The sequence below is a fragment of the Paroedura picta genome, chromosome 11, assembly GCF_049243985.1.
Source record: "Paroedura picta isolate Pp20150507F chromosome 11, Ppicta_v3.0, whole genome shotgun sequence".
In the NCBI taxonomy this organism is placed as follows: Eukaryota; Metazoa; Chordata; class Lepidosauria; order Squamata; family Gekkonidae; genus Paroedura; species Paroedura picta.
In genome coordinates, this window is record NC_135379.1 from 652,934 (window position 1) to 680,289 (window position 27,356).

Sequence of the window (27,356 nt, forward strand, 5' to 3'; positions counted from 1 at the left end):
TATTTATAAAAATCTTATTATTATAATATTTTAATTTATTCGTTACCCCTCCCTGCATGCAGCTTTACGCCATCTTACAACATAACATTGCAGCTAAAAACATCTTTAGGACATAATACATGATAGGACATTAAAAACTTAGACATCACTGTAGCCAGCTTAACCGGGGAAGGGACATTTGATGGGAGAAAGCAGAGGGAGGCCTGTAGTCTGTTCTTCATTTAGCCTGGCTTCAACAACAGGAAGAGCACAATTGCACAGGCCCTGCAGAACTTTCTTAGTTCTGTCAAGGCCTAGATCTCAGTGTTGTGCCTCACTTCTGTTAACCTGGCACCGTTTCTGCAACCCAGTCATAGAACGTGCCCAGGTGCCTCCGGTGGTAGGCCATGCCATGGAGTGTTGGGCACTGCCACAGAGAAAGGCGTTGTTCTTGCAGAGGCCAAATGCACCTCTGGGAAGGAGGCACTGCTGAGCAGGTCAAGTTGGCAAGTTGGCCTATGTGGGAGTGGCTGTCCTTCTGGTTTGTGGGAAGAAGAGGCCCACTACCTAATGAGAAGGAAAGATGTGGGTGGCTTGCTGATGGTGAAAAAGGCCTGGAGGCCTCCAGGAGCGCAGATTGACCAGCCAGTAAATGAATCTTTTTCTCTGTCCTCATAGGTATCCCCAGGAGGATGGCCACTTCCTGAAGGCTTCAGTCCCACCCCACCAGGTACTCTGACCCTCTCTCTGTCGCACCTTGCCCCCCACCCACCCCTGGCCTTTGCCTGCCCCCTCACAGACCCATCACTACCCGAGGGGACTTCCCTCCAGGAGGATGGACTGTGGAAAGTCCCAGGATGAAATTCCTCATCAACACCAAGCTTCCTTGGCAGCCTGGCCCTGCCCTTGCACCAGAGCTGCTGTCGTGGGTGGGGAGCCTGGTCTGCAGCCCATGGGGAGACAGGGTGTCATCGCTGTGGACTTCTCCACCCAGATCTCTGCAGCCAGTCCCTTGGCCTGGGAGATGGCAGTGTTCTCCGCCAGCAGCTGAGCGCCTCCTCCTACCAGGAGGGAAACCCTCCAGATGCTGGCCGCCTCAGCACCATGCCCAACAGGTAAGAGAGTATGGGATGTGCCCAGGATGTGACCTACCTTGAGAGCAGTGAGAGGGGGGTGGAGCAAAAGGGGAACCAGCATGGTGAACGGAGGCAGACAGTCCAGAGAGGGCGTGGGGTGGGGATGATAGGCAAGAGATGTTGATGGAGTTGGAGGCTGCCATATCACAGAATCACAGAATCATAAAGGGGCCATCTAGTCCAGAATCTAGAATCATACAGGCCATCTAGTCCAACCCCCTGCTCAATGCAGGATCAGCCATCTTGAAGCATAGCTCTGTGGATCACGTGCATCAAGTTGCCAACACTTGATGACTACGTTCCTGGGGGTTTGGGGGTGAAGCCTTGGAGGGGGGGGGGTTGGGGAGGTGAAGGTCATCAGCAGGATGTGATGCCTCAGAGCTCCCCCTTCAAAGCAGCTATTTCAGTCTGGAGATCAACTCTAATTCCAGGAGATCATCAGGCCCCACCTGGAGGTTGGCAACTATATTACTTCTGGTGGCCTCTTAGAGGGAGATAAAGCCAAGGATTCGAATCCTAGAGGTTCCTTTGATGCTGTGGCTGGGGTGACGTGCGCGTTCAAAGTCTTGATCTGAATGCCATTCCCTCCCTGTTCAGCAGCTGCTCTGCTCCTGGCGAGTGAGTCCAGTTCACCTTCCCGTTTCTCCCTCCATTCCAGGTGGAACTCAGACGCTGGCTGGAGCCCACACCAGACTGACCCTGGCCCCTACTTCCAGGTGGATTTCCAGCGGCCCACTTTCATCACGGCAGTGGTCACACAAGGTGGTGGTGAGACAGGGGGTTTCATCACCCACTATCGGCTGGCCTACAGCAAGGATGGTGTCCACTTTCAGAACTACACAGGGGCATGGCCCCACATGGCAGCCCCCCTTCATGCCCAGGTATATGCCTCCTTCCTGTCCTGCCCTCCAAGTCCCTACCAGGACCAGGCTGACCTGGCCTCCTTGGCGGTTTCTGAAGCCCTCCATCCTGAAAAGGTCAAGTGGATCATCACATAAGGGCATGGAGGGCCTTGTCATCGCTTCCCTTTCTTCAGTCTCCCTCCTACTGCCCCCACTTCCTCACTGCAGACTACTCTCCCCTGCAGGTTCTGAACGGCAACTCTGACAGGTCCACTCCAGTGCGCCAGGAGCTGAGTCCATCTATTTTGGCCCGCATCCTGCGCCTGATGCCCACTGCCTACCATGGCAGCATCTCTTTGCGGATGGAGGCCCTCGGCTGCTTCTGGAGTGAGTTGGGGGCTGGACTGTGATGGGGGCGCCCAAAGATAGTTGGAACACCGGTCCCCTTCTGCCACCTGTGCTGGTGAACAGGCAGAGAGGCTTCTGTGATTGATATGTTCGGGTCACCAACTGCCAGGTGGGCCCTGCAGATCTCCTGAAATTCCAGCTCATCTCCAGACCACAGAGATCTGTTCCCCTGGAGGAAATGGCAGCTTTGGAGGGCAGACTCCTTGGCATTCTGCCCCACTTAGGTCCCCACCCCAGGCTGTACCCCCCAACCTCCAGGCATTTCCCAACTCTAAGCTGGCCATGCTAGGCATATGGAGATCAACTGAAGTCAGAGCAGCGGCTACGGTAGGGCCCTTCCACCTCTGCTTTGTGCAGGTGCTGGAGTCCAGGGCAGGGTCCATGACTGTCCATGACTTTCTCCTTTGTTTTTGTGTGGAAACAGAGCCAGGGGGTGACGTGACAACTCCCCACAGCAGGGTCCGAGTCCCAGGAACAGCCAGCACAGAGCTCCCCCACAGGGGGCCAGTCTCCTTCCCCTGGAAGCTCACTGGCATCCCAGGCCTGACTCAGGAGTTCCAGCATTTTGGAGTTGCAACCATGAAGCCTGGAGAGACATCGGCCCCAGGAACAGGCAGGCCAGGGATCGAGGTCTCCAAACAGCCCCGAGAGCCCACCACACCTGCAGTCTTTCCCACTGGGACATCAAGCCTCTTCTGGCCTCCTTCTCCAGGACTGGAGCAGCAATTGGCACCTACTGTGCCAAGCTTCACATCCGGAAGCCCCAGTGAAGTGGGTCTGCCTGGACTCCGTACCCTTCCCTACCAGCCCAGTCTGCCCTGGTTGGAACCAACAGTAACAGGTAAGCATTGCGGGGCTGGGCAGTGCTCTTAGGCACTGTGCCAGGGAGCGGGCATGCCTGCGTGCAAGTTCTGGGCCTTGGCAGCAGTGGGCTCCCCCAGCCAGGAGATCCTTGACCTCGTGTGAATGTTGGACAGCTGTGACAAGGAGAAAGTTGGGTTAAGGTTGCCATCTCTGTGTTGGGAAATGTTTAGAGATTTGGTTGTGGAGTTGGGGAGGAGACATTTTGAGCAGGGGAGGGGCCTCAGAGTATATGTCATTGAGCAAATCCCCTTCATGTGCTAGGGCCCAGGGGGCCAAGGGCCAGAGTCCCGTGGGAGCAGATTTATGGCTTGTGTTGAGCTTGTGACAGGTGGCAAAATGTACTCCTGTAAAACTCTGGCCCAGATGCTATGCTATCCCTCAGGCCAACTGTTACATGAGTCTTTTCTTCCTTCCCCTGTGTGTGTCCTTCGCCCTTGGCAGGGCCTACCCGCACTCAAAGCCCCGACAGGCCCCGGATCCTTTGCACGCAGGGGCAGTTTGCCTGTGAGCTGTTTGGCTGTGTGGAGGCATCCTTTGTGTGTGACGGCCAAGAGGACTGTTTGGATGGGTCTGATGAGATGCACTGTGGTGAGTACCTGAGGAAGGGCCGTGGCTCAGCGGTGCATCCTCTGATGCAGAAGGTCCCCGGTTCAATCTCCAGGTAAAAAGATCAGGCAACAGGAAAGGCCCTTTTTTGCCTGGGACCTTGGAGAGCCACTGGTGGTCAGAGTAGACCAGACTGACCCTGATGGCCCCCAAAAGACTGGTCCAGTAGAAGGCAGCATCCTGTGTCTCTGGCGGCAGCCATTTCTGCAGCAGGCTCCTTCCTGGCTGAAGGGGATCCCTGCAGGATCTGCACCGGTTTCCAGGCAGGCTCAGCTACTGGCAGGCTGCCCTCAGCAATCCTGGTCTGGATGTCTTATCAAGGCTGTGGTGCTTTTCTTGTACAGGTGGCCCAACAGGTGCCCCCACTCCTACAGTGGCCCCCCTGTCTCCACTGGTCCCTCCCAGCACCTGTTCCCCCAAACAGTTCTCCTGCGGCAGTGGGGAATGTCTGGCCTTCGAGAGGCACTGCGACCTTCACCACGATTGCCAGGACGGATCCGATGAGGCCAGCTGTGGTACGTGCAGAGCTTGACCGCTTTCTTCTGTGTACCTGGGAGGGGAGCCCAGGGCCTGTCACCAGGGGTGGGGATTTGGCCCTGGTCTTGCATTCACAGACAGCTTCAAATTTATACAGTCATTCTTTTGGGAGGCATTTGGCAAGTTTTGCCACTCATCTGCCAGCATCTTTTTTTTTTTTTATAATAATTTTATTGTTTATTATTATATAAAGCATTTACAGAGAAGTTGTAAAGAAAAGCGACCAGTTGATATGGTTTGCCATCTCTTTTAACATAGATATTTAGTTCTCATCACATATTATTCCTAGTCTAGAAGTTTTTACCATTTTTCTTAGCCAAGTGATTGTTAATACATATGAGATCTGTTATAGGAATACATTCTGTTATTATCTTAAATGATATTAGGTCAGTCTCCTTCATAAATTGGCCCTGACCCAAGAATTACTACTGTTGTCTTGTTAATGCCTATAAAATATGGTTTGTCATCCTCTTTTGGCATACATATTAACATACATATTCAATTCCCATCGCATATTAATCCTGATCTAGGAGTTATTACCATCTTTCTTAACAAAGTAGTTGTTGATACATTTGTTGTTGTTATGTGCGAAGTCGTGTCCGACCCATCGCGACCCCATGGACAATGATCCTCCAGGCCTTCCTGTCCTCTACCATTCCCTGGAGTCCTTTTAAGTTTGCACCTACTGCTTCAGTGACTCCATCCATCCACCTCATTCTCTGTCGTCCCCTTCTTCTTTTGCCCTCAATCACTCCCAGCATTAGGCTCTTCTCCAGGGAGTCCTTCCTTCTCATGAGGTGTGTTGATACATAGGAGGGTATAATCTATTATAAGGATATATTCTATTATTGTCTTAAATGATATAAAGTCAGTTCCCTTCATATATTGGACCTGTCCTAAAGGTTGCTACTGCTATTTTTCTCACAAGAAGCCAGGAGAATACTCCATTGTTCAGCTCATCTTTCAGGTGGTCGCAGAAAATGAAATTGTGTTTTTTTCCATAGTAGAGTGTTTCTGATTGTCCTTCTGTCAGGGCCAGAGAAATCTCTTGCTTGATTCTTGCTTGTAATCGCCTTTGAGGAGGCTCTGAATCCTTTGTCAATCTGGATCTCTTCCTCTGGTCGCACAGAAATATCTCCTGATAGCTTCCTAGTTGCTGTCACTTTTGAATAGACTCTTTTTATTTTGCTGATCCAAGTCATTTCCTGCTCTGGATAGACTTCCAGGTTTTTGGTACTTTCCTTCCGTGGATCTGTTTTCCCAGTTTCTTTAAAGATACTTTGGGTTTTTACATCTCTGGCACTCTCTCCCTCCAGTTGATTAACTTCCAGACATTGAAGTTTCACTTGATTTACTGTTAGCTGAGCTGCGACATCAGCTGGTCTCTCCGGATCTTGGGCTCCATCCAAAAGCTCCCCCTTAGTCCCACGAATTTCCTTTTCCAGCTTATTGACTGCTTTCAGTATCTCTGAGTTTCCTTTGCATAACAAATGGAAAAGCTGTGCCTTAGTTAATTCTTCCATAGTTCCAGGCAGTCACAAACTATAAACAGAAAGTCTCGTGAGGTCTCGCGGGAGCACGAGCGATCCCAAATTATCAGTTTGTCGATCTCCGTATCAAGTAAAATTCTCCCACTGAACTTTCACCCATAAATCTTCAAAGCACTCTCTTTGTTTGGTTAATGGGTATAATTAGCTGGGAGTCTCTCACTCGGGGAAAGAAGGAATTCGCTTGTGAATTGGTTGAGGGGGGGGAGGGAAGAGCTTGTGGGAGAAGAGAGAGAAAAGCCAGAAAGCTTTCAATTCTTAATGTTTGTAGGTTCCAGCTTCTGTCAGCTTCTGCTCCTGTCGATCTGGTAAATGATGGTCTGGGAAGAATGTGAGGTCGGCTGGTCGTTTCAAGCTTGTAAAGTTGTTTGTGACAAAGACGCCATCGTGACCTTGAGCACAAGCCGCTATTAATCCAGGGAGGTCTTGCTATCTCCCTACGGATCTGTAGGACCCTCAGGTCACCGTTCCCGGTTCCTGGGGCGACCGGTGAGCAGATTTGCGTATCTGTTCAGGTCAGCCAGGAGCAGAAGCCCCTGACCCTCGGCATGGCTTAAGAGCTGAACAGAAATCCAGCTTTCTTTATGGCGACATCTTCAGATCTGCCAGCATCTTTGCCACTTATCTGCCACTCATCTGTGCATCATCTGCCAGCATTTTAATTTTTTTATTGCTGCTGGGTGAAAAACGCCATCATGTCGCAGCTGACTTATGGTGACCCATCTTGGGTTTTTCAAGCAAGAGCTATCCAGAGGTGTTTCGCATCACAACCCTGCTGTTCCTTGGCAGTCTTCCACCCAGTACTGACAGGGCTGGCCTCTCTTAGACTCTGAGGGGACTGGGCCAGCCTGGCGCTCCAGGTCAGGGCTGTTTATGGCTAAGAGTGGGGCCTCCAAACAACAAGTGCCCCATGCTTCTTGGGACCCTTAAGGGGGCCTGGAGATACCCTCACCCGAAGGGACCATGCTGGGATTCGTGGGCTCTGGAGAAAAAGCCTCACTTTGGGCATAATGGGGTGAGTGCTTTCCTGAGGATGGTGGGCCTTTCTGCTCTGGTCCCCAATTGATAGCTGAATCCTGCCTTCATTCCTGGCATCCTCCTTCCTTCCTTCCAGTGGACTGCATCTTGTCTGCCTGGACCTCCTGGAGTGAGTGCAGCCGATCCTGTGGTCTGGGAGTGACCTTCCGCCGCCGGGACCTGCTCCGCCACGCCCTCCCTGGAGGCCAGTGTAACCGAGACGAGTTTGACAGCCGCTCCTGCTTCCATGGGGCCTGCCCAGGTAGTGCCTTCCTCTCACTCCTCTGGGATCAACGGGCCTTGTTGACCAGGATGACCAGTGGTCATCCAATCTCTTCAGGCTTTCCCTATGTAGAAGTATGGGCAACAGCTGAGCAGAGGCGCCTCTGCTTTGCCTGCACAAGATTCTTGGTTCACCTCCTTGAAAGGGCCACACAGCAGGTGGTGTGAAAGGCCTCTCTCTGCCTACCCGAGTGCCCCTGCCAGTCAGAGAACGCAGGACTAACCTGGATAGACCAGCAGCTTCGGGTGTGGTCAGACCTTTTAGCTTCATGGTAAACTGTGAAGATAAAGAAGCAGACCCAAAATGACATTCTGCAGGAAGTTCAACAAGTTACAGGGGGAAACAGAAAATGTAAAGGAAGAAGTTGAAGTGGCCCTCCTGGGTTGGGGAATGAGGCAGGGGTCACAGAATGTGGAAAGAAGCTCATGATATTGTCCTTAGGTCTTGGCAAAGGCCCTTCCTGGTGTTGGGTCGGAACCAGTGTCCAGTGGTGGGATAGCTGGCTAAGGGCTGGCTGATGCCTGCAGCTGGAAGGCCTCTGGGCATTGACCCTGCTGAGCCTCAGGACCTCTTTCTGCCTAGTGAATGGTGCCTGGTCCTCCTGGGGGGAGTGGTCCGACTGTGATGCTGAATGCCGAGGGGGAGTCCGAAGCCGCACCAGGATTTGTGCAGATCCCCCACCCAAGAACGGGGGGCAGCCGTGTCCAGGAGATGCCGTGCAGACGGAGACTTGCAACCTGCAGCCCTGTGGAGATGCCCGGGGTAAGAGGGTTGGGACAAAGGTTTGGCCCGGGGGGGGGCGGGGGCAGAAATGGCACTTGGGTTTTGAGGGACAGCCTGAGGGTGGGGAGGCACCAGCAGAAAAAGGCAGTTCTGGGAGGTGGGCATGTGAGGGGTGCTAAGGCACAAGAGCGGGGAGGGGGGATCCAGTGGTTCAGGTGCTTCAGGTCAGAGATGCCTGCCCCTGGGATCCCAGAGACTCAGTGAGGGAATGGTACTCTGCACATACTCTACACATGCCCAGGAACACTTCCACTTCTGGAGACAGGTACTCTTGGACAGCTCAAATCTTCCTGGGATGCCTTTTCCCAGTGGTTGCACTCATCCAACATGTGCCGGTCTCCTCCACAGACTGTGGCCGAGAGATGGTCTACGTGCAGGCCGGACACTGCCAGCGAGGCCTGGTGGCTCCGTGTCCCCAGTTGTGCCAGCAGCTGAGTGCCGAGTCGAACTGCCACAGCAGCTGTGTTGAGGGTAAGTGTGTTGCCCTGGGGGGGGGGGTGGCATTGTTTCAAACACCCTTTGCTGTCCCTTAATCAGAAGCATTCTCTCTGCCTCCCCAAGTAGCCCCCAGGATAAGACATTTTCTCCAGGGGAACGGATCCTCCTAGTCGGGCTGTCCGTTCTACTCCAAGGCCTCACCTGGAGGTTGCCAACCCCATCTGTAGCATCATCTTTGAACCTGGCCCATTCAGCCACAAGGCAGGGGGTGGATGCTGTGCTGTCCGTGCCGTTTCTCGCAGGCACATGACTCCTGCCGCAGGGATCAGGGCCCCATGGTTGGGCAAGAGGGGCGTTTGAGTGGAGCTGTGCCAAGGGCTGCCCATCCTCTGTAGCCCAGCTGCCCAGGCACAGCCCCCACCCACCCCTATTTCCCATAGGTTGCCGATGCCCCCCAGGGCTCTTCCTGCAGGGTGGAGGCTGTGTGAACATCAGCCAGTGCCACTGCTTCTTTGAGCAGGAGCAGCGACTCCCAGGGGAGATGTTCCTGAGACACAACTGCAGCCAGTGGTGAGTGGGAGACTTGGGGGGGGGGGCATGCCGCGTGCTCTCTGGGGACTTGCTCTGGAAGGAGGTCCATCCACAGGACAGATGGCCTTTTTTTGGCTGCCAGTCAGAATGGAACTTTGCTCCTTGGGGAGCTGCTCAGCCCTTGAGCACTCAGGGAGGCAGCTGCCCCATTTCCCAGAATGTTTTCATTGGGCAGAACATACAACCCCTGCCAATCCTGCACCAGCAAGCTCCCAGAAGAGAGAGGGTTTGGTGGCCAGGCACACCTGGAAGTGTCTCAACATACCCCTGCCCAGCTGTTTGGGCACCTGAAATGCCATGCGTGGGGGAGGAGAACAACAGGCAGGACTCCTTGTGCCATTTTAAAATGACTTTAGTGGATGCGGCCACAAAGATGCCAGCAGATCTAGTTTGGTGCTGGGTGGATTATGAAAGCTCTCGTTTGTCCTCAGTGATGGATGGGTCATTTGCCTTGTGAGTCATCCCCCCCCAGTGCCTCACAGAGGGTTTCCCCCCCCACCAATCCCCTTCCTACTCACATGGGTGCCGCCTTTTTTTCCCCCCCAGTCCCTACCGTGACCATTTCCTCGCCAGGTTCCAAAGGGCTTCGTGTTTTGTTTTTAAAACATAAGAGTTGGTCTATCTAGTTTTCTGAATTCCCAGCTTTTGCTTTTTAAAAAATGCCAGGCTGCAGAGATTGTTCCTACATTATGCTGCTGCTGCCATATTCAGTTGCCAGGTTGAAAAAGTGAAAATAGGTTGTTGGTGGGGAGTAATGGCCAGTGCCGAGGGGCAGGGAAGCCCTTTTGTCTCCACAGCATCCGTGGGGTGCCCCCCGAGACGTCCCCGGTGTGGATGCTGTAGGCTGATCCTGCCTTGAACAGGGGTTGGACTGGAGAGTCTGATGGGCCCGTCCCAACTCTGTGACAGTTTCTGCACTAGTGATAGGATTCTCATTTGAATTTTGAAAGGGTCGAATTTTTTGTCCATTTTTGCACTAAAATCTGCTTCTTCAGGCGGAGACCCGAATTGCCCCCTCACTTGCCTCGCAGCAAAGGAAGCCCCAGAAGACCCGATATCATCGTTTCAAGCAGGATCTAACAGGGTCTAATTTGAGGCTGCCCAATGCATAAGGATGTGCAATGGGGTGTTTGCCCATGCCCACCACTTTGAGTAGTTTCAGTATGCCCCTTTTCTTCCTCGCTCCGCCTTCCCCCTCCCAAGGAAAGGTGCCCTGGCACTCGCCTCTAGCACCTGCTGTGTGTCTGTCTGAGGAGCGTAATTCAGAGACCGCCTGAATCAAGTGGTGCCTGCTTGCACCTCTCTTTTAATTCTTCCCCTCCGTTTCACCATTCTGTGCCCTTGATTGGATGCTTTAGGATGCTTAGGGCTGATCCTGCGTAGAGCAGGGGGTTGGACTAGATGGCCTGTATGGCCCCTTCCAACTCTATGATTCTATGATTGCCTCCCCACTCCCCCCAAGTGATTAAAAAAAAACCCCAAGGTTATCTCATTACAACATTGCTGCATTGTAACACTAATGACTGCTTTTTAAAAAATATTAGGAACAGTGAAAGCAGTGGGGACTGTTCAGGGGATGGCTGCTCCTGGGGGCAACGACGTTCCCGAGAAGCCAAGCTGCAATCAGTGAGGGGCTGGAGGCGAAGGTGGCTGCCACTTGCCTGCACTGCCCCCTCCAGCCTCTGCTTGGCTAGGACAGCTGTGGCACGGGAGAGGAGCCATGGCAGGGCTGGCAAGGGGAGCAGAGGAGGCTGGACTGACTACTCCTAGAGTCCGCAGGTCTGTGCCACTGGCTGGCTGTTGGCTGCGGCCAAAAAGCACCCCTGAGGCAGCCCTGGGAAGCGGGTGAAGGCCATCCAGCATATCCACCTCCTGGAATGTGATGCGGCCTCAAGAAGTCAAGCCCACGAGAAGCCAACCTCCCCAACCCACGGCTGAGGCTCACGTGCAGAACGCACCTGCCCTTTGCCACCTCAAGGCACCGCTGAGCCCCCTGGGCAGCTGCCAGGGCTGACAGACTAGCAACGTTACTTCTGGATTAATAGAAAGCTTTATCGCTAAGCAGATCAGAACACCTAGACGTTCGTAGTCAAATCTAATCAATACACAAAATGCATTCACTTTTACTGGTTCATTTTCCCGCCCAAAGCTGTCCACTTTCCCAGAGAGCAAAAAGCCCCCTCCTGCAGGTGCCAGCCTGGGCTCCCGTCCAGAAGTGACAGCCGGGTCTTCTTGGCCTTGGATGTTACTCAGCTACCCTCCCAGAGATAACAGAGTCCAGCCTAATTGTTACAATAACTAAGTCACTACAGAGAGAGTTCAGGGTTGTTACACAGCCAGGAAAAACAGACACACATCGATGCAAGATGGAACCACTCAGGTCAAGCATAAATCATGGCAGTGATCATGTGATCCTCACAGCAGCAAAGGGCGGGCACATTCTGCCCGTGAGCCTCAGCAGTGGGCTGGAGAGGCTTGGCTTCCTGCGGGCTTGGTCTCTTGAGGCAGCGTTCCAGTCCAGGAGGTGTGCACTGGGCACCCTAGGCCTGCCTCTCAGGGTTGCCTCATGGGTGCTTTTTGGCCCCAGCCAACAGCACAGATCTGCACACGCTGGGAGGAGGGTGGCGGGTCAGTCTGTCCAGCCTCTTCTGCTCCTCCTGCCAGCCTTGCCATGGCTCTTATCCCGTGCCACGGCTGCCCTGGCCAAGCAAAGCCTGGAGGAAGCAGTGCAAGGAAGTGGCAGCCACCTTCGCCTTCAGGCCCTCGCTGATCGCAGCTTGGCTTCATGGGAACGCAGCACTGTCATTGCCCCTCACAACCTTTCTCTTTACAAGGCAGCAGCGTTGTAACGCGATAACCTTTTTTGTTTTAAGCACCTGTTGGGAAAGAGGGGGAGGCTTTCGAGGGCATGGAATGATGAAATGAAGGGACACAATTAAAAGAAAGGTACAAGCAGGCATCATTTTGAAAAAACAAAAACCTTTTGGAAAAGGGGAAGGGCGAAAAGCATCATGGGAGGCTGCCTCCATCCAACAATACAGAAAACATATGGCGACTTACAGCATGGAAAATGAGGGGAGGAAAGCGCAAATGCAGAATGCAAAGTCTCAGCTTGCAGCATCCAATTGAGATACAAAGCGAGGCTAAAACAAGGTATGTCTATAATTCTGTGATTGTACGGAAACATCATGGTGGAAAGAGTCTGTTAACAGCTGCCCTCAATCCAGAGAGGCAGCCACGAGTGTTGGGTTGAATGTGTGGCTTCCTGGGGTGCCAGTTCTTGCCCTGCCTGCCTGAAGTTTCCTTTTCCTCTCCCCAGTGTCTGTCTGGATGGCAGAGTGATCTGTGACTCAGTGGCTTGCCCTGTGGACTGTGGCTGGTCAGCGTGGTCTCCGTGGACTCTCTGCAGCCGAAGCTGTGGGGTTGGGTTGCAGCAGAGATTCAGGTAAAGAACTGGAGAATGGAATCTGGATGATTGCACAAGAGATGACCCACAGGCAGCCCACGGACCAGGAATGGGAATCAAGGCCACGTTTCCTGGCTTCCAGGGCCTCTGCTGAAGTGGAGCCAAGAATCTGGCTCCAGATATTGACAAAATCCAGCCAACACTTAGCAGTCTTTTTAAGCAGTATATTTCACTGGGTGAGCTGTCAGCATGAATTGAGCCCCCATTAAAATCAAGGGGACTGAAAACTGTTCCTGACTTGTGTTCTTGGGAGATCTTTCGCATCTTCACATTCGAGAACTCTCTGACTTTTGCACACCATTTGCCAGCTGAGGTTGACTGCACAGTTTCCAACACCACAAAATACTTCTTGCTCAGTAGTGACACACTTTGCTGTTCCGTGATAAGAGTCTGAAATGAGTGCTATAGTGATAAATGTGCCCTTTGAGACAGCTGGCCCAGAGCCATGGGCTAGGATGACACCAAGCTCTCTCTGCTAATGAACAGCCAGCCAGATACAACCCCAGATTCACTAGCCAGGTGCTTGGAGGCTATGATGGAATGGCTCCAACAGAGCTGCTTGAAACTCATTCCAAAGAAAGAAGTGTGTCTAGCCTTGACCAAAGCCAGGGCCTTCTTGGCTGTGGCCCCAACCTGATGGAATGAGCCGCCAAGCGAGGACCAAGCCCTGACGGTACTACTTCCACAAGGCCTGCAAAGTGGTGTTCTTCCACCAAGTCACCAGCTAGCAGCCAAGAAAATCCAGGGGCCTCCCTCCCATACCTCCGGGTCATTTCCGTTGCTAACATTATGGGAAGAAGCGGACCAACTAAGAAGCAGATAAAAATGGAGCTTTTAATATGGCTTTAATTATGACTTTATAATGTATGATGATAGATGACAACCATATTGTAAACTACCCTGATCCCATTGGCAGAGAGGGGTGGTCTAGAAAACAGTGAAAGAAAGAAAAGAAAGAAAGATTTGTAAAGTGCTTTTGCATGACACAAAGCCAGCTTGGTATAGTGGTCAGGAGTGCAGACTTCTAATCTGGCAAGCCAGGTTTGATTCCCCACTCCTCCCCCACATGCATTGACTTTGGGCTCGCCATGGCACTGATAAAGCTGTTCCGACCAAGCAGTATGATCAGGGCTCATTCAACCTCACAGGGTGTCTGTTGTAGGGAGAGGAAAGGGAAGGCAATTGAGACTCCTTTGGGTAAAGAAAAGCAGCATATGAGAACCAACTCCTTTTTCTTCTGCTGGGATTTTTGACTGAATGTCCGTAAAGGGGAGAAAGAAGGCTTCTCTCTCCCCCCAGCTTTCCAACAAATCACAACTCATGTTTCTTTTTGTTTGGGGGCGGGGAATCCACATGTAAATACTCGAGTTGCCCATGCACAAAGCCTCTTTCAATACCGGGCACCTGGCTTCTTTTGCAGATCCCCCTCCAATCCAGCAGCTGCCAATGGTGGTGCCCCATGCCGAGGAGATGCCCAGGAAGTGCGTGAGTGCCACACAGCCTGCGTCTCAGGTAGGGAGAGTGGCTGCTGGGGACATCGGGCCCCCATCGGGCTTTTTGCTGAGTGATTTAAAAGGTCTGAGCAGCCAGGACAAGAAGTGCCACTTGCATGGGATGAAAGGAATGGCAGGAGTGGGGAAGTCCTTTTGCCTGGAAGTGTCTCGTATCCCACCTGATGGTACAAGCCACCTTGAACAGAATTTTTCAAATGAAAAATTTGATGCTCCTGCTGCGGCTGATGAAAATTGAGCACAAGCTGACATCCCCTGACCCCGTGAGAATCCTAACTGGGCTCCTCCTCCTCCTCTCTTGCCCCGACAGCACTGATAAAACTGTTCTGTATGAGCAGTGATCTCAGGGCTCTCTCAGCCTCACCCACCTCACAGGGTGTCTGTTGTGGGGAGAGGAAAGGGAAGCCTCTTTGAGACTCCTTCGGGTAGAGAAAAGCAGCATATAAGAACCAACTCTTTCATCTTCTTGTTCTTCTTCTTCTTGTTCTTCCTCTTCTTCTTCTTCTTCTTTTTCCTCCTCTGCCCCCATACTCAGAAATCTCCAGCACCTGGAGTGAGTGGACCCTCTGGTCTCCCTGCTCCAAGACCTGCTTCTACGCCAGAGACAGCCTGGGAGTGAGAAAGCGATTCCGGCGCTGCAATGGCACTGCAGCGGCTGTGAGCTGTGATGGTGACGGAGTGCAGGAGGAGCCCTGTGACACGCCCCCCTGCCCAGGTGAGAGGGGGACAGTCCAAGGAGTCTCTGGGGGAAGAATGTTTCCTTCTAGCCAGCCCAGGCCTGGGGACCACTTGGGGGCTATCCGTTTTCTATTATATAAAAGATTTGGCATCACCTCTGAAGGCAGGGACACAGAGAACAGGCTTTCAGGAGTCAAAGCACCCTTCGTCAAATACGAGATGAGATAATATATTGAGATATATGAGAATATATTGAGAGCAGAGTTACACTGTTTGCATATGCTGGTCTCACGACACCCGTCACTTGTGTGCACTTCCTCAGATCCATACGGTAGCATGACACAGAGTTGATCTCTTGGTGTGGGGGGCGCTGGCTGTGGCCTGGACCAAGGGCCCAGACCACCTGTTGACCTTCCCTCCCCAGTGGAAGGCCTCTGGACCCCGTGGACAGCCTGGTCCGAATGCTCTGCTCCTTGTGACTCGGGGGTTCGGACGCGCAACCGCTCCTGCTCTAACCCAGCCTACGGGGGCCCTGAGTGCTCCGGGCCCCTCATCCAGACCCACGACTGCAATACACAGCCCTGCAAAGGTGTGGCCTGAAGGGAGACAGGAGCCCTCCGCTCTGAGCAGTAATGGGCAGGACAAGGGGGGTTGCCTCCACAGCAGGTGCATTCAGAAGGGGGCTGGCAAGATTGGCCAGGCAGAGCTCCACCCATTATCCAACCCCAGGCCCCCTTCTGTGCCCAGCCCTCTGTCCCGACTGGGAACCTCTGCCTGCCCCTTGCTTTCAGCGCAATGCCCAGGGAACATGGTCTACCAGACGGCCGAGGAATGCCAGCAGAAAGGAGGAGCCTGCCCACGCCTTTGCCTGGACCGGGGCACCAAAGTGGAGTGTGCTTCCCAGTGCACCGATGGCTGCTCCTGTCCTGACGGGCTCTTCCTCCAGGATGACCACTGCGTGCCCCTCAGCGAGTGTCCGTGCTATCATCAGGGAAAGCTCTACCAGTGGAGGGACACCGTCTCACTCGATGCCTGCAACAACTGGTAAAGGAAAAGCAGTGGGAATTGCGGGGTCTCCTGCCTGGGATCCACCTTCTCCGCTAGTCAGTGCACCTTGAGCTCTCAGCTGGTGGCTGCTGTGCTTATTTCCCTTCAGACTGTGGCAGGTTAAGGGGAAGCTCCTTCTGCCTCCTCTCCCTGAGCTTGGCATGTTGGAGTCCCCCATCCCCCCACAATTTCCCTCCTTCCAGGTAATCCGGAGAAGGGAGTCAGCTGTGCATATTTCCCCCTTCTCTTCCTTTCCAGCACCTGCCTGGATGGGGAGATGGTGTGTGGCACGGAGCCTTGCTCAGGTAAGGGTGGCCAAGAGGGCCAAACTCTTTACCCTTAGCTCAGGATGGGAGGAAGAAGGAAATGGGGAGGGGAACGAGTGAGCTAACGCCAGAACTGGAGTGGAAATAAACTCAGAGAGGGAAGAAAGCTGCAGGGTGCCAAGGCAGCAACAGTAGCCTTTGGATTGAGGGACAGGGGGTGCTTCTGGTGTTGGGCTGTTGGGCAGCCTATCCTGTAAGTAGGCAGCATGGCACAGTGGGGGTTTAGATATGAAAGCTCGGCTAAAGTTCTTATGGATCTCTGAAGTCCATGGAGGATTCTGCAGGGCCAAATTCTGCTCCCCTTTGTCTAACCTGTGCCTAACCTGCTTCACACATAAGTATTCTGTTCCCAAGACACCTGGGGTTCTCTTTGAATTTTTTTGGCCACGTGTAATTATTATTACAAAGCTAAAGAAGTCTCCTAGACATTACCTAGGATTCTAGTCTTGTTTTAACTATTATTAAAGACTCTGGTGACAGGAACTTAATATCTAGAAGGAAGGGATTCTTCTGATAACTGCAAGATTTATTGAGCCACACTTTTCCACCCCCCCCCCCCATTTGTATACATCTTCCTGTGTGTCTTTCACTTTGTTCTCTTGATTCCCACCTGGAGGGTGGCAAGCCTGTTTCCCAGTGAAGTGGAGGGACCTGAATTCATTATAAGTCCTTCCTCCGTGACTCCAAAGCAGGATGGTACTTCTTCCCAGTTCTGAGTTCCGGAGACTGTATGCTGGCTCTTCTCCCAGTGTTCCATAAAATCCACAGAATTGGAAACAGGCATCATCCTAATGGCTTTCCTTCCTTCCTTCCTGCTTGCAGTGGACTGCGGCTGGAGCAGCTGGACCCCCTGGAGCTCCTGCAGCCGCACCTGCAATGTGGGGACACGCCGCCGCTTCCGTTCTGGCTCCGAACCAGCAGCCTTGGCTGGAGGACGCCTCTGCCAGGGGCCCAACGTGGAGATTGAATTCTGCAGTCTGCAGGCTTGCCCTGGTGAGGGGACTGGGGCAGGGGGCAGAATCAGTCCTTATAGTGTGTCAGCTTGGGGTCAGAGAGAAGAGCCCAAGACAGAGGCATCTCCTTCCCAGGCACAGAATAGCAGAAGGGTTCAGCCAAGGAGCTGCTTTTGAATGCCATGGTATTACGTAAAAGACATGCCCTGATGCATGTGCAGAGTGCTGCCCAGTACTGTCAAACCAAAACTGGGATGGCCACAGGAATGAACAATATTGAAAAGGGATTGTATAGATTCATGGAGGATAAATCTGTCGGTGGTTACTAGCCATGGCTACCGAGGGAACCTCCACATTCAGAGGCATTAAAACTCTGAATCCCAGAGCCAGGAGGCATCATCGTGGGAAGGCATTGGCCTTTCCACCCTATTGCTGGCTGTCCAGAGTAACTTGCTGGCCACTGTATGAGACAGGAGGCTGGACTCAATGGGCTACTGCTCTGACCCAACAGGGCACTTTATTCGTTCTTCTCAGGGGAAGGCCTTGGCTTCTCTTCCCTATATTGGCCTGCCAGAGGAACTGGCTGGCCCCTGAGACCGAATGCTGGACTGGATAGACCCTCCCTGGTCTGACCCAGCAGGGATCTTCCGAGGTTCTACTCAGTGAAGAGTGTTGGTCTCTGTGCCCTGTTGCTGGCCCTGCAGAGGAACTGGTGGCTGCTTTCTGAGAAATGCAAAGGTTGAGCAAGAAAATAGGTTAAAATTAAAATATATGTATTTATTATAAAGTTAACATGAAAAACATTATAAACAACATTGAAACCAAAGAATCAGTTTGTGTAATATTGCACGTTCGGTCTCAGTGATTGCACACAGAATGACCATAGACCAAATGCATTTAAACCCTCAAGAATTTTGGGGTGATTTTTGACGCCTCCTTGTCAATGGAGGTGTAGGTCACAAGAGTAGCCCAGTTGAGATTTCCATCTGCGCCAAGCGAGGCTAATAGTGCCCTGTCTGGCCCTGGAACACCTGGCGACAGCCGTGCACATGATGGTCACATCCTGGCTAGATTTCTGTAACTCACTGTATACAGGCCTACCCCTGACTGTGACCCAGAAGTTACAACTGGTGCAAAATGTAGCTGCGTTTAATGTGTTTTATATATTTTTGGACGTGACTCTGGGAGGGGCCGGCCTGTAGCCGGGCTTTGCGTTGAGCAGCTCTTGTGGGGCTCATTGGCCCATTGCTCTCTCTCCCCCCGCTCCTACTAGGCTCTGGTGGGGAGTGGGGTCCCTGGTCACAGTGTTCAGTTCCATGTGGAGGTGGCTACCGGAACCGCACACGGGCCAGCACCGTCCTGCGCAGAATTGACTTTGCCACCTGCAACCTTCATCCATGCACAGGTAAGCGCAGAGCTACATCTCTGCATCCATCACAGCCCACTCTGTGATTTGCCGGGGGAGTGGTGAGAGAAAATGTATTTTGCTTCCAAGCAAAGCTGCAGGTTTGCACATTTGCCTGGGGCTAAAGGAAGCAAGAGGAGGAACAAGACCCAGCATTGCCCCCGCCCCGTCTGGTTCAAGTTGTTTCATGGGGCCATGAGCATCATTATCCTGCTGCTTCTGAGGGTATTATAGTGTGGCCCAGGGGTAAATCATCTGCTTGGCATGCAGAAGGTAGCAGGTTCAATCCTCGGCATCTCCACTTAAATTGACAGTAAGCAGTAGGTCATGTGAGAGGCCACAGTGGCCAGGGAGTCTGAAGAGCCGCTGCCAGTCTGAGTAAACAATACCAACCTAGATGGACCGATGGCCTGGTTCAGCGGGAGGCAGCTTCATGGGTGTTCAGGAGGTGCCGGAACAGCAGGAATCGCTTCCGTCTGGTTCCCCACCCTTGCCCTTTTACACCAGGTGATGCCCCAGGGCAGTGCCCAGATGGCAAGATATGGCAGGAGTGTGCCGAGGGACCAGCCTCTTGCGCAGAGCTCAGCACGGAACCCACGACCAATGGGACCTGCCAGTCTGGTTGCTTTTGCCCCCGAGGGACTGTCCTGCTGGTGAGTCTTGCTTGTGGAGCCTGAGAGTCAGTGTGGCTCAAGGGTTGACATGGAACAGACTTTCAGTGGGACTGCATGAGAGTGATCTGCCCCTGTTAATGCTAATCGGCATTAAATATACCATCACTGTCCACATTAAATGCCTGAATCTAGTAGCAACTAGACAACAAAATTTGTGGCAGGGTAGGAGCTTCCATGAGCTGTGATTCACAGAAGCTCATACTCTGCCACAAATATCATTTGTTAGTCTTTAAAGTGCTACTGAACTCTTGCTCCTTTCTACTTCTACTCATCCTGATCTATTAAATACACCCTCATTATATTCAGTGGAACTGGGCCTGTACCACTTCAGAACACAGGCAGAGGGCATCTGTTTCTCCCCTGTTCCAAAAAAGCTCTGCTTTGGAGAAAAGTTCAAGTTTCATCTTCTCTTGTTTAATTTACTGTTCAGATGTGATTGCTTTCACTTACATGATCTGAGGAGTGTTGTACCAATCCCCCCCCCCCAGTATATGTATATAAGTGCTGACAACTTAGCACCTCCACCATCAGAGTGAGACTTAATGGCATGCATGAGTCACGGGGCGTGAGGTTTCTGATACTGATACGCCTTGCAAAACAGCCAGGTTTCAAGCCCTCGTGGTTAAGTCCGGCAGCCAGGTCCCAAGGCTGCTGGTACGGCCTACTGTCACCCACCCCATCCCTGCCACTTGTCTGTGCGCCCTTTCCTGCCCATTCACGTACATGCACTTTGCTCCCCATGCTCCCAGCTCCCAGCACAGACATGGATGTGCATGCTGGTGGTGCATGATGGCAGCACTCTCAGCTGCACACACTGGGAAAGGGTGTGACTGAGGCAGGTAGTGGGAGGGCGGGCAACTGGAGAAAGGATGTGCGATCTCAGCGGGGGGGGGACACATGGGTGGGTGGAAAGAGAGACACGGCGGGGAGGTGGCAGAAGTGGGTTCTGGGTGCTCTTTGCTTAGCGCCTCCCCAGACCTGGAGCTGCTGCTACTCTTGGCTATGGAGAAACACTCCTGAGCCATTCCAGATGCCTTCTGGAGCTCTGCTTCTTGCTCTTTCCCTCAAACAACAGAATAAAGGGAACAAACCTAGGCAGAGATACTTACGCTAATTTTTAAATTATTTTTTATTATTTTTATTTATTTTATTCATTAGACATTTATCTAATAAATAAAAATACTAAAATAATTTGCATGCCTTAAACTGACTCTAGAATTGTGGGATTGGCTGGGCTCAAGGGTTGGATTGTGATGGTGTTGGAGGAGTACCGATAAGAACGGCTGCGGTTCCCTCACACCGGGAGGGGAGGGGAGGGCCTGTGACTCCTGACTCTCTCCCACTTTGCCTTGCAGGATAGTCTCTGTGTGCCAGAAGAAGAGTGCCCGTGTGCCCAGGATGGGGTGCTGTATGCTCCTGGAGAGCAGGTCCCCAAGGGTTGTGAGAACTGGTCAGTGGATCCACCTCCTATTCGCCTGCTGCCTTCATCCTGCCCCCTCCCCCCCCCCCGACTGCCCTTCAGGCTCAACAGGGCCTCTCTCTCCCCTTCCTCCAGCTCCTGCATTGCTGGCCAGGTGGGAAACTGCTCCCGAGAGACCTGCGGGGATGGTAAGGATGCCTCCTGCACACCCTTCATGCTTGGAGAGCTTGTTGACACAACCCGTTCCAAGACAGTGGCCCGGGATGACAAAGTTACCTCTGTGTTGGCAAAGAGCCTCAGAATTGTCACTCCCTGGAGGAGGGCTGGCTGGACACATGGCTTTTATTGACAAGCCTGTTGACTTCCTGGGGAGGGGCTGTGGCTCCGTGGCACGGCATCTGCTTGGCATGCAGAAGGTCCCAGGTTCAGCCCCTGGCAGCATCTTCAGTTAAATAGGACCAGGCAGGAGATGATGGGAAAATCCTCTGCCTGATTCCCTGGAGAGGCTCTGCAAGTCTGAGTGGACAAAATCCTGACTTGGATAGCACAAAGGTCTGATCCATGTGAGGCAGTATGATGAGCAGTGACGGCCCTAATCCTCCCAGCCAGACTTGTGCCAAAGAACTTCCAGCGAGCACTGCTGCTCGCCTCCCAAAAGGGGTCGCATCAGCATGCACGCTACAGGTAGCCCACAAGAAGTGTGCTGTGGAGAAAGAGGGAAACAGACGTGCACCTTTGTGTTGCCCTCGGCTCAGCTCTGCTGAGAAGGCCGTAGCATCTTTCTCTGGAACTCTGAGAAGAGTGAGGCTATCCATCCACACGCGCACCAGGTTAGAGCTACAAATCAAACCGGCTTCTTAAACACAACAGCACACTGGCACTAGCAGCAGCAAACAACTAGAATACAAGCATGCAAAACAAGTCATGCAACCACTCTCCTCCATGGGAATCAGGGGGCCAGCTGGTCATGAGCCCACCCAGTCATGGATCCAGCAAAGGTTGGAATGGCTCCTCATAGCTGTGGCCCTGTGGGGTTCCTTATCCTGCCCTGCGTGTTCCCCAGCCCTAAACTCCCCCCTCCAGCTCCCCCCTGACCTCTCCCTTGGTCCTTCCTTGCCAGTGAACGGCCAGTGGTCTGCGTGGACTCCCTGGAGTGAATGTTCGGCTGCCTGTGGGCTGGGCCTCCAGAACCGCTACCGCTTCTGCACGAACCCCCCTCCATCTGGGATGGGAGTGCCTTGCCTTGGGCTGGAGCGCGAAGACAAGCCCTGCCAAGTCCAGCTGTGCGCCCGTGAGTGGGGCCCGTCTCGTCTCCTCACAGGCCTCTCCCCTGGCTGTGGGAAGGGCAGAAAGCAGAGCCTGCCCAAAAGAGGTGCCAGGGGCACTGGGTCTGGTGCCATGGGCCCTCCCTCGTGCTGGGATGCCTGCACTGGTCTCCCTTGGCTCCACGTTTGTGCCAGAGCAGAGCAGTCCCCCAGTGGGGAATGGCCAGTGAAGAAGAGCCAGCTTTTTGTACTCCGCTGTTCACTACTTGAAGGAGTGCCAGAATGGCTTACAAGCACCTTTCCCTTCCTCTCCCACAACAGACATCCTGTTATGCAGGTAGGTGGGGCAGAGTTCTCTCAAACTGTTCTAAGAGAATTGTGTCTCAAACCATGGTGCCCCCCCCCCATTCCTGGGGCCCACTAAGTGTTTTTAGAAAGGGGCCAGGGCAAGGGGCCCATTGGGGACTTGAGATTTGCTTGGGTATGCTGGTTTTCATGAGGTGTTGCTTGGGCAACAGCTGCCGCCCCAGCACAAGAGTCTTCACCACGAGGCTGAAGGTCAGCTGTGGCAGGCCTTCCTGGGGCTCTTCCCACCACAGTGCAGCAGAATTCCCAAGGGGCCTGCAGGACCCCGACCCAACACGTCATCCCCCCAACCTTTCTCAAGCTCAAGAGTTCTGGTCTAGAGAGGCAGCTGTGGCTGGATGTGGCAGTGTGGGAGGCAGGTCACCCTTGGAGGTTGGTGCCAGTGCAGAAATCTGGCCTCAGCATCTCCCACTTGGGGTTCATCAGAATTGGAAAATGCCATTTGGGATCCCTGTTGGGACTTCCGCAGTGGCCCTGGTGTGAGATGCAGCGGTTGCCAGCAATCGGGCCACGTGCTCAAAGGCTAATTTGCCAAAAACATTTGGGCTGCTGCTTCTTGGAGGATGCTAGGCACTTCTCCATGATACCTGTCACCTCCGGTCATGGCTATGTGGCCGGACTCAGTCAGGGGGACAACAGGGGAATTGACTTTGAAAGGGTTTACTCCAGCAGAAAGAAGCATTTGTGCCCCTGAGCTCATCGTTTCAGACAGAGAGATGAATCAGATGCATCTGATGAGGTCAGTTTGGGCAATTTGGGCTTATTGCGGAACAAAACGTGTTCATGTTAAAAGTGCCCCTTGGCTTAGACTTTGGTGAGGACAAAGCTGAAGAGCCTCCCAGAAAAATGGCTTCCTTTTGGCCTTAAGCTGTGCGACCTCTTAGTGTGGAAGAAGGTGTCAGTGGCCTCCAAGAGTGAGTCAGAGTTTTTTGAAGAGAAGGAGGAACCAAAGGGAACCGGTGTGTGGCTCTGGGGCCATATGAGGATTGCTCTTCCGGTACCTTCTTGCAGGAGACGGGGCCTGGGGGCAGTGGAGCCTCTGGACCGGCTGCACTGTCAGCTGTGGAGGAGGGATGCGAAGCCGGAGGAGAGCCTGCAACAGCCCCGCCCCACAAAGGGGCGGCGACTACTGTGAGGGGCCGCCCACCAACGTGGAGGCCTGCCATGTGGACCCATGCCCAGGTGAGTCAGCCTTTCCCTCAGGCATCTGGTACTTTAGGGGTGGGGAGGGGGCACCATGTAGACGGAAATCTGCCCCCACCCGTGAATTAATGCAAGACCGAGAGTTTGGTCAGGGTCATATGGTCCTTCTAAAGTATTGTTTGATGATTTCACTTGGTTTGTGAGGCTGTCATTTAGGCCTAAATTTGTTTTAAATTGTCCCGTATTTCATATGTCTGCAAAATTTTGTTCATGGAGATACTGTATGATGAGGGTGTATATTTGGATTTCTTTAACCTTTTGGTTCTTGATGCTGGACAGCAGGTCTCAGAGAGTAGTGCTGAGCTGTGCTGCCTGATAATGGCACGGTCCTTCCCTTTGGGGAGCCTCACGATGGCCCCAGCCGTCAAGAGAGAGTGGGCCTTCTCCCTTCCCGTCGCCCTGGGGAGGCTGGATGGGGTTCTGTGCCTGCAGATGTCTTGGGCAGACGTTCACCAGAGGTGTGCCTTGCTACACTAACATGCCCAGTGGTGCAGGCATGTTCAGCACGGGGAGAGTGCGGTGCCCAGAAGTCCTCCTGCCCCAGAGCCCTGCCACAGATTCCAGCAGGAGAGGCCTGACTCCTGGCAGAGATGGCGCTGGAATCCATCCCCTGGCGGGCCCAGGAGGGGTTCTTCCCACAGCAGCCCTCCTTATGAAGCTGCCTTTCTCACACAGGACTGGACTGCTCTGCTGTGGAGGGCTCCGTGTACAGCAGCTGTGGCCCCTCTTGCCCACGCACCTGTGACGACCTCTCAGTAAGGCTCTTCTGTTCCCCCCCCCCCACTCAGTCTCCATCTCATGCCTCCCAGGCCTGGTTCTCCTCTGGGCCTCAAACCCCGGCTCCATGTTCGCCCTGGCAGGGGGGAGAGAGATGGGATGGATCCCGGTGCCTTTTTCTCTCTCTAAGAATTAACCCCCCCCCACATGCCATTGTGTCCCCAGGCTCCAGGATAAGCAGAGTGAGGGGTAGGCTGCAGTGAGGGAAGTGACCAGTGTGAGTCCTTCAGGTCAGGCTTCAGCTCCTGTGGAAGAAAGAACCCAGGACCGCTAATAGTCGCCTGTTGTGAGAAATGAGTCAGCTGTGGCTGTTAATATGCAGCCTCCCAAACCCACACTCTGTGTACAGAACAAACATTCCATCCCATTCTGCATGATGTACCAATGCTTCCTATCGAGCTTCTCACAACCATGAGGGTTAGCACCTTGCTTTCTAGATCAAAAGCTGGTGTTCTCAACAGAGCAGGCAGATGTTGTGCTTGCTGTGCACAAGCTCTGAGTATCTGGACTGTAAGTGGCCTGGCCAGAAGCTCTCCTGTTTCCCTTTATGACCAATCCTTTTTTGCTCTTCCTGCCCACCTACCCTCCCAGAAGGGCCTGTCACCCGCTTCCTCTCTCTGCTGGCTTTCTCCTCTGAACCCTCATGTTGATGGGGGCTGCCCACTGAGTCTGCCTCCTGGCTCTCTGAGCCTCTGTCTTCCCTTCCTCCTTGGCCCCTTCATTCCCCCCCACCCCCCAAACAGCACTGCCTGTGGACCTGTGAGCCTGGCTGCTACTGCACCAATGGGAAGCTGCTAGATAGAAACGGCACAGCCTGTGTGGAGAAGCAGATCTGCCCCTGCCTGGACCTGCTCACTGGCCAGCGGTACCTGCCAGGGGAGACCATTCCCCATGCTGACGGCTGCAACACCTGGTGAGCCCAGAGGCAATATGAGGTGGGGGGCAGAGGTTCCCAGAAGCACCATCATGACCAGGTCAAGGCTTGGGGTGGGGGTCTCAGCATGTCTCCTTGTTTCTCTTCCCCTAGCACCTGCCTTCAAGGGCAGCTGTCCTGCACTTACCTGACCTGCGCAGGTGAGCATAGTCTTTGAGCTCCTGGAAGGCCCAGTGGCATCTAAAGGGGAGAAATAAGTATATAGTAACACCTACATTATATTAATCTGGGTTTTGTAAATACAGCTGTAGACATTTTTGCAGGTGTTTGATTTTACTGCGCTGTTATAAAGGGTAGTTGATGCAGTAGATGTTTTTCCAAGGGTTTCCTAGTTTAGGTAATGTTTTTCTGCGTTGTTCTTTCCCTGAATGGGCTAAATCATATATCTTGCTGACTCCTAAATCTTGCAAAAGCTATGCCACCCTGTGGGAGGAAATTCCAATGAAAGGCCCACCTGCAAGAGCCAGCCCACATTCCCCTGTCACAGGGAGGTCAGCCCCCATGTCGAAAGCCCTGCGGGGAGGGATCTGGCAAACCCTGACTTTCCCTCTCTCTGCTCCAGCTCCGGGAAGCTGGTGCGACTGGTCCCCTTGGAGCCCCTGTTCCAAGACGTGCGGCAGTGAGATGGTGACCCGCTACCGTACCTGTGGTTGTCCCAAGCCCCAGAATGGGGGCTCTGAGTGTGAAGGGACCCAAGAGTATCATGGCAACAGCGGAGTGCAGCTTGAGAGGAAGGGGTGCCCCACGGTCACTTTCTGTCCAGGTACCAGCCCTTTGGGGCCAAGGGGGAGGCTGGCAGTGGGACTTTTGGATTCAAGCATCTGATCCATGTCCAAGATGTGAAGTCCTCCTGGGGCAGCGGCTTCAACAATGGGGGAATCCACCTCTTTCTGTCTCATTTATGGCCACCCATATCATGTACCCAAGGAAGCAAGAGAGGGTGAGCCTCCTTACCAAGAGCACCTTCAGATCCCATTTGAATCTGTTTTTAAATCAAGAGGAAAAGGGGGAGGCGGGAAAAGGTGGTGGAGCTTTGGGAAGTTCCCAGAAGGATGAAGCAAGGCCATCAGAGGCAAATATCTCAAAGAAAAAGTCAAATGAGTGTTGGTCTGAAGTAGCACAATGCTACTGGACTCTGATTTCAAAGAAAAAGTGTTTGTTTAGTCATCCAAAGACACTTTTCCTTCCCTCTCAACAAGCTCCTTTTGGTTTTGAATTGCTTCAGCAGTCATACCCCCCCCCCCACTAAACTGAAGCTGAGAAACTGCCCAGGGAATCTTCTGTTGTGGCCCAGTACCAGCCGGGATGTGTCCATCCCCTACAGACCTATCGCATGTCTTTCTTGGTCCTGCAGTGGATGGCGGCTGGACTTCTTGGAGCTCCTGGACAGCCTGCGACGCCTGTCTTGGGGAGTCTGCCCGGAGCAGGGAATGCACCAATCCTCCTGCTCGCTTTGGAGGCCTGCCTTGCCCAGAGGGAACCCGGCAGAGCCGTCTCTGCCATGATGGGATCACTGTGTGTGAAGGTGCCAGAAAGGGCTGCCTTGCGGCTAAGGGGGAAGGCTGGGGAAGGAGGGGCTGCCTGGAACAGCCCTCCTGCTGAAGATAGCTGAACTCTTTGCATCTGGGTTAGGGAGGGACTCCGTGGTGAGGAAGGACAGCTGGCCTCAGGGGCTCCTCCAATCTCCCCAGACTGCAGTGGAGGCCAGGTGTCCTTCCCATGTGGCAAACCCTGTCCACGTACCTGTGAGGACCTGCACCCTGACACCACCTGCCTGGTAAGCCTGCAGTGCCAGCCAGCGTGTGCCTGCCCAGGGGGGCAGCTGCTCCAGGATGGCATGTGCATCAGTCCCGCACAGTGTCGCTGCAAATACCGCTCCAGCTGGTTGGGTGAGTGTTTTCCACCTGTGCATGAGAGTGGGTATAGGTGCCAGGCCCAGCTGGGCTGGGTGAGCTGGGTCTAACCTTAACACTCTGCCACCACCTGCCCAGCTAGGATTCTGCCAAACTTGAATCCTGCAGGGGGTGGGGACTCCCAGCCAATCCTGAAGTCCAATACCAGCTTACCATTTCTGTTACGAGATGTGTATGTTAAGGCATGGGCAGGCTTGCTCCAAGAGCAGATAAAAAATAGAGCCAAAGACCATGATGCAAAATCAGGTAAAAATATGCTTAATTATTCAGCTAAATTTCTAAAAATTCCCTATGCATTTTGCTTTTTCAGGCTTTTTCAGGGGAATTTTTAATATATAATGGCAACACTGGCTTTGGTGCCGTGGTTAAGAGTGGCAACTTCTAATC

At 53.2% G+C, this 27,356-nt stretch overlaps 1 protein-coding gene across 8 annotated transcripts in view; it reads left to right on the plus strand.

The window, feature by feature from the left end:
* Window positions 1-27,356, plus strand: part of LOC143820909 (SCO-spondin-like) — a 109,108-nt gene that overhangs the window by 51,293 nt on the left and 30,459 nt on the right. For all 8 annotated transcript variants that reach the window (XR_013225597.1, XR_013225596.1, XR_013225598.1 and 5 more), the window contains exons 49-78: window positions 658-709; window positions 974-1,094; window positions 1,774-1,996; window positions 2,203-2,344; window positions 2,790-3,206; window positions 3,671-3,817; window positions 4,180-4,350; window positions 7,034-7,198; window positions 7,802-7,981; window positions 8,351-8,473; window positions 8,881-9,010; window positions 12,351-12,476; window positions 13,918-14,009; window positions 14,544-14,723; window positions 15,111-15,275; window positions 15,478-15,730; window positions 15,992-16,038; window positions 16,882-17,052; window positions 18,286-18,417; window positions 18,925-19,070; window positions 20,447-20,541; window positions 20,647-20,699; window positions 21,632-21,802; window positions 23,154-23,324; window positions 24,021-24,100; window positions 24,866-25,035; window positions 25,150-25,196; window positions 25,619-25,819; window positions 26,411-26,581; window positions 26,748-26,945. Coding sequence is in view for 4 of the 8 variants with exons in the window: in XM_077304264.1 (XP_077160379.1) it covers window positions 658-709; window positions 974-1,094; window positions 1,774-1,996; window positions 2,203-2,344; window positions 2,790-3,206; window positions 3,671-3,817; window positions 4,180-4,350; window positions 7,034-7,198; window positions 7,802-7,981; window positions 8,351-8,473; window positions 8,881-9,010; window positions 12,351-12,476; window positions 13,918-14,009; window positions 14,544-14,723; window positions 15,111-15,275; window positions 15,478-15,730; window positions 15,992-16,038; window positions 16,882-17,052; window positions 18,286-18,417; window positions 18,925-19,070; window positions 20,447-20,541; window positions 20,647-20,699; window positions 21,632-21,802; window positions 23,154-23,324; window positions 24,021-24,100; window positions 24,866-25,035; window positions 25,150-25,196; window positions 25,619-25,819; window positions 26,411-26,581; window positions 26,748-26,945 (4,540 nt within the window). In the remaining 4 variants the exon portion in view is untranslated. The remainder of the gene's footprint in view (window positions 1-657; window positions 710-973; window positions 1,095-1,773; window positions 1,997-2,202; window positions 2,345-2,789; window positions 3,207-3,670; window positions 3,818-4,179; window positions 4,351-7,033; window positions 7,199-7,801; window positions 7,982-8,350; window positions 8,474-8,880; window positions 9,011-12,350; window positions 12,477-13,917; window positions 14,010-14,543; window positions 14,724-15,110; window positions 15,276-15,477; window positions 15,731-15,991; window positions 16,039-16,881; window positions 17,053-18,285; window positions 18,418-18,924; window positions 19,071-20,446; window positions 20,542-20,646; window positions 20,700-21,631; window positions 21,803-23,153; window positions 23,325-24,020; window positions 24,101-24,865; window positions 25,036-25,149; window positions 25,197-25,618; window positions 25,820-26,410; window positions 26,582-26,747; window positions 26,946-27,356) is intronic.